The 12,408-nt window shown below is 37.3% G+C and overlaps 1 protein-coding gene across 1 annotated transcript; it reads right to left on the bottom strand.

The window, feature by feature from the left end:
- Positions 1-1,421: 1,421 nt before the first annotated feature.
- Positions 1,422-12,401, bottom strand: ZBTB8OS (zinc finger and BTB domain containing 8 opposite strand). The gene is made up of 7 exons (XM_037827840.1): positions 12,223-12,401; positions 8,187-8,211; positions 7,797-7,918; positions 7,507-7,589; positions 6,469-6,521; positions 4,768-4,804; positions 1,422-2,045 (listed from the first exon to the last, which is right to left on the bottom strand). The coding sequence occupies exons 1-7, from the start codon at positions 12,353-12,355 to the stop codon at positions 1,959-1,961; spliced, it is 540 nt and encodes a 179-aa protein (XP_037683768.1). The 5' UTR covers positions 12,356-12,401; the 3' UTR covers positions 1,422-1,958.
- Between the last annotated feature and the right edge of the window lie 7 nt (positions 12,402-12,408).

The following is a 12,408-nucleotide window of genomic DNA, read 5'->3' as shown; positions in this document are numbered from 1 at the left end:
TTAATCCTTTCAATAGATATAGAATCCCATTAATACTAGTATCATCACCACTTAGGATGAGGAAATTAAGCACAGAGAGGTTAAGCAACATGTCCAAAGTACAGAGTTAGTAAGGACTTGAACCCTGGTGACCTGGCTCCAGTTTGTGCTATTAACCACTATAACAAGACTTCTCAAATTTAAAAATGTTAGCAGAGTATTTAAATCCCAGAGCTCCAAGTATAATTTTAAAATGACGTCTTTTCTCTTCATTTTTAAAATAAGATTAACTACATTAGCATTGCTGGGGATATCTGGCCTGTGAATAGTTATTGTCTGAGGCTCAGAGAGGTTAAGGAAACTGCCCAAAGTCATACAGCTAGTGAAAGACAATAATTATTTAGCCTTCTTAAAGAAAGAGGCACCAGTAATAAAAGGTCACCATACCACTGTTGTTGCTTTCCTGAAAAGCCATTGCCATAATGTTGCACACCACCCCATTCCTGACAGTGGGTGGGTGGGTGAGCAGACCCTGGTGGTGTGACTTGCACCTTTTAGTCAAAACCACCAGAAACTTTCAGTTACAGATACCTTCTGTGCCAGTTTTGAATGTATTGTGTCCCCCAAACACCATTATCTTTGATGTAGTCTTGTGGGGCAGACATTTTGGTGCTGATTAGATTTGCTTAGAATGTGCCCCACCCAGCTGTGGGTGATGACTCTGATGAGATATTCCAATGGAGGCATGGCCCCACCCATTCAGGGTGGGCCTTGATCAGTGGAGCCATATAAATGAGCTGACTCAAAGAGACGGAACTCAGTGCAGCTGAGTGACGTTTTGAAGAGAAGCAAGCTTGCTAGAGAGGAACGTCTTGGGAGAAAGCCATTTTGAAACCAGAACTTTGGAGCAGATGCCAGCCACCTGCCTTCCCAGCTAAAAGTTTTCCAGACACCATTGGCCATCCTCCAGTGAAGGTACCCGATTACTGATGTGTTACCTTGGATGCTTTATGGCCTTAAGACTGTAACTGTGTAGCCAAATAAACCCCCTTTTTATAAAAGCCAAGCCATCTCTGGTGTTTTGCATTCCGCAGCATTAGCAAACTAGAACACCTCTTTCTGAGTTAAATCAGTTGTTTAAAATAAATTACTGGATCACAGAAACTTAGAAATGCGAGGGAATTGAGAAAACACTTTTGTCTAATACCCATGATAAACAGATGTGAAAGTAGGTCCAAGGTCTGACAGATCAAGGGTTAGAAATCGAGACTCATGACCTGCAATTCTTATGCTCTTGTAGATAGTCTCAAGAAGTTGACTTGCAGTCCCTAAGAGTTATGTGTAACCCTAAAATTCTTATTTCACTGATCACTAAGTATTAAATGATTATCTAGGAGCTTTCCTTCTATTCAGGGCCAAGACTAGCAAACAATAAACAATTATAAAATTGAATAAGCTCGAAAATCTTTTAAAGATAACTACAGAGACATAGTTCAGAGAAGACCACTGACGGTTAGAATGGTTAGGGAAGGCTTCAAAGAAAGATAAGAGTGGTAAGAGTGCAGAGGCTTCGGAGGAGCTGGCTGACACTCCAGAGAGTTGGTGGTCAGGCTGGGTCCTGGGGCTGGTTTCCACAAGGATAAGGAGTCTCCTGGGCTGCTGCTTACTTCCGTGATCCCTTTTGGGATTAGGCTGGAGGGTTTGAGTTCCATTACAAGGGTGTGAAGCATCTTCTGCCACAGCAGGGAATTAATAAATAAGGGGCCATAATCACCACCTGAAGAATTTTTAAAGTTTGAATATTTGGATAACAGACCACACCTTGCCCTGATTTTCCATCTCTGAAAGTCACACTTTAAGTTAAAAGTTTCTGTTCTGCAAGTTTTCATATATCAACAGATAATGTAGAAATTAAATCATGGTTTCTTCTCAAAAGGAAGGGAAATAACAGTTCTTCATGGGAGTCTTTTCTTTGTATCTTAAATGTCAATGATCACAAAAACTTCTGGCTTCTCTTCACTATAGACCTGCATTGCTGAATATGTTATTGCCTTGACTTCAGTTCCCTAAAGTTGGGGTTAGAGAAAAAACAAATAGAAAAAAAAGAGACACTGAAATCAGAATCATGAACTCTATTAACAACTGGCAGAAAGTCAAAATTTTATTACTCTTCTAATAAACCAAAAACCCACATGAAATAATTAGTTTTCAAATTATTACAGTATTACACCCTGATCCAATAATAAAAATAAGAGGCAACGTGTGCACAGTGGAAAGAGAACTCAACTGGAGTTAGGAGATGGAACTCTAATTCTGGCTTTGTTTCCACCTGGCTATAGAAGCTGTGTGACCTCTCTGGGCATAAGTTTTTTCATTTTCAAAATGGGTTGAATCAAAGAACACCAGCTTTTCTATTTGGCTACATGCCCCTTCTTGAGCTTAAACCACTTCCTGTACCCTAACCCAGGACCGAGGAGCTCAACCTATTCCCTTCTCTTCGGCTGCCTCTCTTCATTTTACCCCTTGGGGCTCTTCTCTCTCCAAGTCTAGCTGCAGAACGAGAGTCTATAAGCAGTAACTGTTAATCAGTTTTCTATTAACTTTATGGAACAAAATTACCATTCTAGGCCACACTCATGTGCCACTCATAGCAATATTCTCCCTGCAAAAGAAGCCATAATGGATGTGTTCTGGCAGTCATCTCTCATATCTACTTAAAATGCTCTGCCATACCCTCAATATCCTAGTCTCCCTTAGAAAAATCCCATTTCATTTGTACTGCAAAAATAATCTGAATTTACAGGCCCCCCTCTACTAAGGTAACTGAGAAATTAAGAATTAACAAATGATTAGGATTACAGAATCATTATACAAATGTTTTTCTTTCCATATTATAGAATAGGCAGAAGTTAATACCTGAAATTACCGAAACTCAACTAGTCTCACCCTTGTTTATACATTCTATTGCAATGGTTATTCTAGCCTGGTCTCTCAGCCTGTGTATATTTTCTACTGTAATGATTACAACTCAACCCTCCTCCCACACACACACACACACCTTATTTGAAAACATAAAAACCCTGAATTCCTTAGATTTGGGGAGATAGATTTTTGGGCTGAGAGGCCATCTGATGGCCTGCTCTTTCCCTCTTTGAAACCCTGGGGTCATGGATTGGCTGTTGTGCATGTAACAGAGGACCCACTGCTTTTGTCCTGTATCACTAGTTTTTATGCTTCTCTGTCCTGAGGTTCTAAATAACATTCTAACACTAACTTCCTGGAATTAATGGACAGGCTAAGAGCACAGTCCTCCACAAAGACTGCCCTCTCTTCAGATACCAGCTGCAAGTTCAAAGGGTTCCCAAGGCCACCATTACTTCTGACCAACTAGCTATAAGTTCTGGAGTTCCCACTACCCTCTCAGCTTCAATAATTAGCTAGAATGACTAACAGAACTCTCAGAAAAATGCCATACTTATTATTACAGTTTTATTGAAAAAGGATACAAATAAGAAGCCAAAAGAAGAGGTGTAAGGTCTGGAAGGATACCCAAATGTAAAACTCCCTTGTCCTGTCACCATGGAATTAGTCACCCTCATGGTACAATAATGTGTACTTCTAATCTGGGAAGGTTACGTGAGCTTCGGTGTCCAGAGTTTTTATTGGAGTTTCATTATATAGGCTTGACTGACTTAATCTCCAACCTTCCCTCTCCTCAGGTCAGGCTCAAATCACATGCTTGGTCTTTCTCACGTGGCCAACTAAGGTCACACTACAGCTGTGGCCAGCTTCACCCTGAGTCATCTTCTTACCATAAACTATCAGCTGTAAGTGTGTGTGCGTGTGTGTGTGTGTGTTGGGGGGGGGGGTGAATAACAAAGACCCGGTCACTCAAGAAATTCCAAGGACTTTAGAGGATACTCCCAGGAAACAGAGACAAAGACCAGCCAAAATCTTTATTATACAACAGGCTCCCTTGCCAGGCTTTATTTCATTATCTTGGGGTTGAAGAAATGACATGATAGCTATTGGAAGCAACTAGGATTTCCCAGTCACCACTCTTTCAGGCCTTTGACATAACCATAGAGGTTAGCAAACTACAGCTCATGAGCCAAATCTGGCCTGCCATCTGTCTTTGCATGGTCCTGCAAGCTAAGAATGGTATTTACATTTTTAAATGATTGAAAAGCAAAATCAAAAAAAGGTAAATACTTCGTGACATTTGAAAATTACATGAAATTTAAATTTCAGTTCCATAAATAAAGTTTTATTTGAACACAACCACACTCATTCGTTTATGTATTATCTGAGGCTGCTTTAGTGCAACAACTGCAAAGCTGAATAGCTCTCACCCACAAAACCTAAAATTTTTACTATCTGGCCATTTACAAAAAAAAAATTGTCAAGCCATGTTCAAACAGATTTGACTATAATGGACTCAGGCCACAGAGGCTGGCAAATATAAAATCTAGAGAACCACAGAAGGGAGAATGTAGTTTATAGAACACCTAGTCCAACGCCCTTAGTTTATAGGTGAAGAAACTGCAGTCCAAAAGGCAAAGTATCTTTTAAGTCCCACAACAATTTGTAACAAATCTGACCTTGGAATAAAAAACACTGACTCCTAATTCACCATTTCAGATGGTGAAATTACACTATTTTAACATAATGTATTCAGACAGAGAAGTTTAAGAAAAACTTATTTTAATTACACCAATTTATTAGACTGAGTTGAAGTTTACTATCAAATACACTGACTTTACGGTGAGGACGCTTTTAAAAACATACCTGAGGATGCTTGGACAATGAAAACTCTTCTCCCCACCTTGTGAAGGAAAATTAAAACATGATTAAGATTTACAAGATTTAACATTTGTTTTATCTTTTCATATTTAAAAACAAGCCTTTTAAATGTGGTTTAAGATACTTGGAAATCAAAACAAATGAGAGAGGGTAGGGGAGCTATAAATTTCACCGTGGCTTTCCAGCAGATACAGCTGTTGAAGGACTTGTGCCCAAGAGCCTTCTGGACAATGGTTGATAGTGTGCTTATGGTAGATTCTCAATAAACATTGTGGAATGAACACTGTTTCATACTAGAGTGCCATGTTCAAAATTTTCTCTGTGCTTAGGGCTATAGAATTGTTAAAAAATATCTCCCACTAGAGAAAGCAGGTCTGAGTAAAGCAAAGGCAAAATACTAGTTTCTATAATATGGCCTGAACTTGGTTTGCATTTTATACCTTTTCCAAAAACATCCACAGTCTGTATGTAGATGGATTTAGAAAGCATGTAGAATGTGGGATAAGCTTACTCTCTCCCCTTGACACTAATGTGGATGAAAATCACAACACGATGTAGTAGAAAGAGCAAAGTTTTAAAAATTCCATTCAACCACTTATTAGCTGAATACCTGTGATGGTTAGGTTCATGTGTCAACTTGGCCAGGTGATGGTACCCAGTTGTCTGGGCAAGCAAACACTGGCCTGTTACTGCAAGGACATTTTGTGGCTGATTAATAAACCAGAGAGCAAATTTATTAAATCATCAGTCAATTGATTGTATCTGTGGCTGATTACATCTACAAACAACTAAGGGAGTGTCTTCTGCAATGAATCCAATCAGTTAGATTTAATCCAATCAGTTGAAGACTTAAGGGAGAAGAGAGAACTTTCATTTCTTCTTCAGCCACCCAGCCAGCCTCTCCTGGGGAGTTCATTGAGGACCTTCATCGGAGTTGCCAGCTCGCAGCCTGCCCTGCAGAATTTGGACTAATGCATCTCCACAGTTGTGTGAGACACTTTATAACATCTCATATTTACAAATACCTCCTGTTGGTTCTGTTTCTCTAGATAACCCTGACTAATACGACACCCTTGGACAAACTTGTTTCCTTACATCATCAAAAACAGAGTGAGGGGTAATAAAAGACCTCACTTTACAGAAACAAACTAATAAAATTCAATGAAAAACGGAAAAGATAAGCTATATATAGAAATAACCTTAAAAATATAATTAAATGACAGAAGAAACTTGGGAAACACCAAATCCAAAGTGACCAAGCAATTGTTTTTGCAAACTCTGGAAGGAAAAGAAAAGTAGAAGGAACTGGTTTGAATGCAGTCTAAAAGCAAGGATCTATGAGAAAGAATATGTCAGTGTTTCTACACTGAGCTAGGCAGAAGGGGCCCCAGCTTTATGAAAGTATTTGGCCCATTTAGCAATTAAATTTTTTTTTTTTCCTAAAAATCAACTAATTGGGAATCAGGTTTAACGATCAGAATTAACTTTGTTCTGACAAATTTACGGTCCCTCACTAGACGCTGGACCATGAGCCCTTATTTTAAGTGTCTCACAAACTTGCAAAGCTGTACCAGACACAAGTGGTCCTCTGACGTGACATTTCTATCTTCCTGCCCAGTAGGTCCAATGGAGAATATAACTCTAACATTCTTCACAGCTTGCTAATTAAAAGAGTTCAAAACTTACCCAATTGACCGTAATTTGAAATTTCTTTGATCAATATTGAGTACTTTCACTTCCTAAAGAGGAAAAAAAATGTTAATTAAAAAAAATTTTTTCATAAAAGACTATTTACTAAAACACAATTAGATAACAACCTTGTCTAGAAGAATAATAGCATATAACTTCTCTCATGCAAAGAAAATTAAAATGTTAGGTAACATAGAACAACAAACTAAATACACTTCAAGGAAAGGATGGTTTTTTTTTTTTTTGAGCATACTCGGGAGGCATTCTTAAAAAATCTCAAATGTAAAAACAAAGGTGAAGGAATTTCTCTCTAAGATATATGGTAGAGGAGGAGGATCTAGGATTTCATTCACTCTCAGTCTATATTCATATAATAGTGTAGGCACTTGAACTCAGTAGGACAAGTAATTCAGTGGGTAGAGTGTATGTGGTGGAGGTGGTAAGGATGAGAACGGAGGAACTGGGGAAGCAGGGAAAGCCATCTATGTTTGATGACAATGTCGGAGAAATGCTCCCTTCTAGAGGTTGAGAACAGCAAGGAATCTCCATTTGGCTTTTCCTTTTTTCGCTTTAGAGAAAGCTAAAAGCAGCAATTCTTTAACCTCAGACAACTTGGCAGAACTGCTAAATCTCAAACGGTTACCATAACAAGAGAAGCATACAAATGGACATAAATATCACTCAAACTTGGGAGACATGAAAGACATAGATGAAGACAGAATACGTGAGAATTGTCCCTCAGGATAAGCAGCAGTGTACTGCCTATTTACACGGTAAGTGCATTCTGATTACAAAATCCTGGTAAGTGAGAGACAAGTAAACAATAAGAGATCTAAGTACAAAAAATATATACATAAGGCAAACACAAGTTAACCAAGAAGTGCCTATGGTTATTATAATTTCTGTAAATCAGTATCATCTTACTTATCTGTATGAACTGCTTTTTCATCATGTGTTCTATTTTAAACAGAGTGTTTATTTTTAAATATGAACTAAGAACCCATTTGTTCAGTAAGACGGAAAACCCTTACTTACCCGGGGTATAAAGAACTCATCAGCACTGAATTTATAAAGCCATTCATCCAAAAAGTGAAACAGAAGAGATTGTAAGTCATCTCCTACACAGGATAAAAAGAACAATAACAGTATATTTAATAATTTTGGTCTCTAAAGACTTATTTGAATTTAAAAGTGCAATGAATTTCTTAAGCTAGTCGAAAGTACAGTCTCAACATTGTTATTGTGAAAAGCTTGAAAATATACCCCAATTATGTAAATACTGCACATCTGTATAATAAGTTCTCCCTTGTGAATAAATCAGTTACCTTGGGTTTCTACTTCTACTGTTTGGAGGGGCTCAACAGTCCCAGTATCTGTCATGTAACCAAACATGGCCATTGCACATTGCTCAAATGCTTCCTCCAGAGTATCTCCCCATGCGTGTAACCTAAAGAAACACATTCATGCACTCTGTAATATTAATCCACCGCAAGATGGAAAACTTGACAGCAAGGTCAAATTAAATCAATATACTAGAAAAACCAAAGGTCTCCATTAATTCAATGGCACTGAAGTGGGGTATTTTCAGACTACCATTTTTCATGTTCTGAAGGAACCAAAAAAGAAGGAGAAAAATGAAAAATTAGGGACAAGATTGAAACATTCAGCCTGTTTAAGCACATTGTTTCAAAGGAACAAACTCCAGCTATACTCACTGGACATCAGCTGTATGATCCAAATCTGGAGAGAGAAAAAAACATTAATGAGATACTAAACTTCATTTTCAAATATATCACAAGAAAATAACTTTAGTTCTTTATTTTAAGAACATCATCCTTGAAGAGCCAGAAAATATGGGGCACCCTTTACCTTTTGCTATCTGTTTATACAACAAAGTTAATTGCTTAGTTAAGAGGAGTTTTTTTGTTGTTTTTTTAACCAAGGTTTACATTAAATGAATGACAGTTTCTGTAAGGCAGACGGCCAGGTATGCTGGGTAATCTAAAAAGTGTCTAATACATTACAGTTTCTCAATAAACAAATGACATTACCTGCCATTATTTATTTTTCCTCAGCAAACTAAATATCTACTGTATGAATGATCAAAATTCTAAGAACTACATTATCATCAAAGACAGAATTCCACATTTCTCTATCTTTCCTTTTCATGAATAGCTATCCTAAGCCTAGATAAAATAATTTTAGAAAGTAAATTCCATAACATGTATTATGAGATATTTCCTGAGTTTCGCAGAAACACCATAAAGTAACAACTGCTACCACAGCATGCTCCCATTGGATCTGTTTTCTCAACATTTTCAGAGTCTATTCTTCACCTGTATCATGACTTTCATCAGTTCTTCCCACTTAAAATCACAGAATATTGGGGCTAGAAGGAAGCCTTGGAGAAACATTTAACATAATTCCTTCACTCACAAGAAACCTGAAATCCAGAGGGATTATCACTTGTTCAGGCCCACGCTGCTGATCAGAGGCAGAGATGGGACTACAACTGAGTTCTTCTGATTCTCATTTTAGTATCTTTGCATTACAACATAATGTCTTTTGGGCAAGGTTCAAATTTATTTCTAATTCACGCAAAACTATTTAATGAAGACTTACTACATTCAGACAAGCAGAGATGACAAACAAGTTAAAAGAAAATGACAGGTATTAATGCTAAAGAAATGAAACATGCCACAAAAACTTATACAAAAATGTTCACAGCAACTTTATTTCTAAATACTAAAAACAACCCAAATGGCCATCAATAAGAAAACAGACAAACTGAGGTACAACCTTACAATGGAAAACTACTCAGCAATAAAAAAGCATGGTCTATTAATACATACAATAACATGGATAAATCACAAAACCATGTGGTGTAAAAAGCCAGACATAAGAGTCATTACTGTATGACTCCATTTATATGAAACTCTAAAAACAGGCAAAATGAAGCTATGGGAATAGAAATTACAGTGTTTAGCTTAAGATGTGGTAGGGGGAGGGAGGAATGAGTGGAAAGGGAACTTTTCTAGGGTGATGGATATGTTCTAAATCTTGATTAGAGTGTTGGGTACAGAGATGTAGCTGTTTATCAAAAATCATCAGACTTTACATTAAGATCTAAGCATTGTATTGTATGTAAATTATACCTCAGTTTTAAAAACTAGTTTAAAAAGACAATGATAGGTTGCTATAGTACAGTGAGGCTCAAGTTTTTTGGTCCTAGGAGCCCTTTACTTTCTTAAAAATTATTGCTATAACCCATATGGTCAGTTTATTTAAACAACATGGTTGCATGGAACTTAGAACAGGAAAAGGGATCTTGTTATTCTGTACAGGTTAATATGATACCCTGATGCACCCCAGGGTACTTCGGGCAGAAAATTAAAAAGTCCCCTTGAGGGACTGGGGGAAAATGTAGAAATATTAAACTTCCTCACCTGGGGAATTCCTGATATCCCCAGAAGCATTAGGAAATTCCAATTTAAAAATCAATCTTGGGGCTTGCCCTTATGAAAGTTATTCCCGCAAATGAGAAGTTAAGCCTACTAACAATTATGCTTAAGAGTCACCCCCAGAGAACCTCTTTTGTTGTTCAGATGCGGCCTGTTTCTCTCAGCCAACCCTGCAAATAAACTCACTACCCTCCCCACTATGTAGGACATGACTTCCATGGGCATAAGTGTGCCTGGCAATGATGGACAGAAATCCCAAGGATGAACCTAGCCCTTGCATTGTGGGATCAAGAATGCCATCTTGACCAAAAAGGGGAAGAGAGGTGAAACAAAATAAAGCTTCGGTGCCTGAGAGATCTCAAATAAGAGTCAAGAAGTCAATCTGGAGGTTATTCTTACACATTATATAGACATTCCTTTTTAGTTCCTAGTATCTTAGAACAGCTAGGAAATACCTGAATCTGCTGAATGGTAATCCAGTAGACTTGATTATTGATGATAATTATATAACTATATAGTTTTTATCGTGTGACTATGTGATAGTGAAAACCTGGTGACTGAGACTCCCTTTAACCAGTGTATGGGGAGATGAGTAATAAAATAATGACAAAAATATGTATAAATAATAGGGGGGGTAAGGGGTATGGGATGATTTGGGTGTTCTTTTTTATTTCTTTCTTTTAATTTTTAATTTTTTTTTTATTTTGGAGTAATGAAAATGCTTGAAAGTTGATTGTGGCAGTGAATGTACAACTATATGATGATATTGTGTCCCACTGATTGTATAATTTGGATGGATTATATGGTATGTGAGTATATCTCAATAAAATTGCATTAAAAAAATTACTGAAGACCCCAAAGAGCTGTTATTTATTTTGCTCATACCCACTGATATATACCTTATTAGAAATTTTAACTGAAACTTAAAAAATATTTATTAATTTATTTAAAAATAACAAGCCAATCATATAACATAAATTGATTTATGAAAAGTTAACTATATTTTCAAAAAAATAAATTTCTAAATAATAAAAAGAGCATCAATGCAATTCAAAAATGGGTTAAGAATATGAACATATGCTTCCCAGAAGGGGAAATACAAATGGTTCCAAACATATTAAAAGAAGTTCAACCTCACTTATAATAAGAAAAATGTAATTAATATGACAAGATACACAAATTGAAAAAAAACACAAAAATATGGTAACACAGAAAATTGGCAAAAATGTGGGAAAAGAAGTACATTCATATATTGCTAGTGAGAGTTTAAGTTGTTATAACCTCTATGAAGAGCAATTTAGCAATAACTGTCAAAAGTTAAAAATACACATAACCTTTGATAAAGCAATTTAACTTTCAGAAATTTATTCTAAAAGATACACTTATACATATGAAAAACAATGGATATACAAGTATATTCACTGCTGCACTGTTTGTAACAGCCAAAGAGAAGAAACATCCTGTCTTCTGGGAACTGTTTTTAAATAAAGTCAGTGCTAAGACATCTTTGCACGTACATATAAGAAAATGGTAATGATGGTTGCTCTAGAGGATGTGGGTTCAAAGGAAGACTTACTATTCACTGCATACCTCTTATACCTGTTGAATTATATAAATAACCTATTAAAATATTTTTAAACTGTTCTTAAGTGACAGAAAGATAAGCGAGAGAGATATGCAGGGTCCAGAAAGTACAAAGCCTAGTAAGCTATGGTACATAGTTGGACTTTACACAAAGGACAATGAAAAATCAACACAATATTTTAAGCAGTGAAATAGATTTGTGCACCCCAAATCACATCCACCTTAGAGTGTGCACTGTGAAGGAACTGAGATGCAAAGACAGGCTATGTGATTTGCCTGAAACCACTAACCAAATAAATGGCAAAACCATGTCTTCTTACTAACATCAGAATCCACGTAAAACACCAAATTAGAAGTTCCCGATTTGGCTTTCTGAATTCCCTGACCTGAACACACTATTCTACTGTTGGCGATACATGACAGCGATAGCCTCGAAACGCCTGAAAAGACGATTATCTTTAAGAATTAATACATTAGTAAACTCCACACAAGATATACGTGATTAGCCATATGTGAAAATTCAAGAGACTAAGTGTGGAAGCTCAGGTTTCCCGACTCTTAGGCTAGGTGGCTTTTTCCTTTAGCATCACCGGGACAAAACAGGGCGTATTAGGGTCATGCCTGAAGCACCTTTGGAGCGGGGTGAAAGGCGACGCCGGACGCCGCGGGTGAGAAGGGATGCTCGTGGGCCCAGCCACCTACTTACACTCGTACTTCCGATTGACTGGAGGATACTTGGCTTTGATTGCCTTCTGCTTCTCCGTCAAATTGTAGTCTCTCACATCTTCCTCCGGCTGCGCCATGAGTGTGGCATTGGGCATTCTACTTCCGCCCTTCATGGGCCGGACTTCGGTCCTTCTTTACAACTTCCGCTCTAGACTGCCTCCTACGG

The sequence above is a fragment of the Choloepus didactylus genome, chromosome 2, assembly GCF_015220235.1.
Source record: "Choloepus didactylus isolate mChoDid1 chromosome 2, mChoDid1.pri, whole genome shotgun sequence".
Classification (NCBI taxonomy): domain Eukaryota; kingdom Metazoa; phylum Chordata; class Mammalia; order Pilosa; family Megalonychidae; genus Choloepus; species Choloepus didactylus.
The sequence above is the reverse complement of the archived record's forward strand: the minus strand, read 5'-3'. Positions and strand labels throughout refer to the sequence as shown.

What these genes read in the sequence shown, in the direction of transcription:
- ZBTB8OS (XM_037827840.1), bottom strand. Translation starts at nt 12,355, where the DNA reads ATGAAGGGCGGAAGTAGAATGCCCAATGCCACACTCATGGCGCAGCCG. An exon ending in ATGAGTTCTTTATACCCCGG is followed by an intron (nt 6,522 to 7,506) that starts GTAAGTAAGGGT and finishes TTTCCTCTTTAG; the next exon opens with GAAGTGAAAGTACTCAATAT. An exon ending in TTCAAATTACGGTCAATTGG is followed by an intron (nt 4,805 to 6,468) that starts GTAAGTTTTGAA and finishes TTCCTTCACAAG; the next exon opens with GTGGGGAGAAGAGTTTTCAT.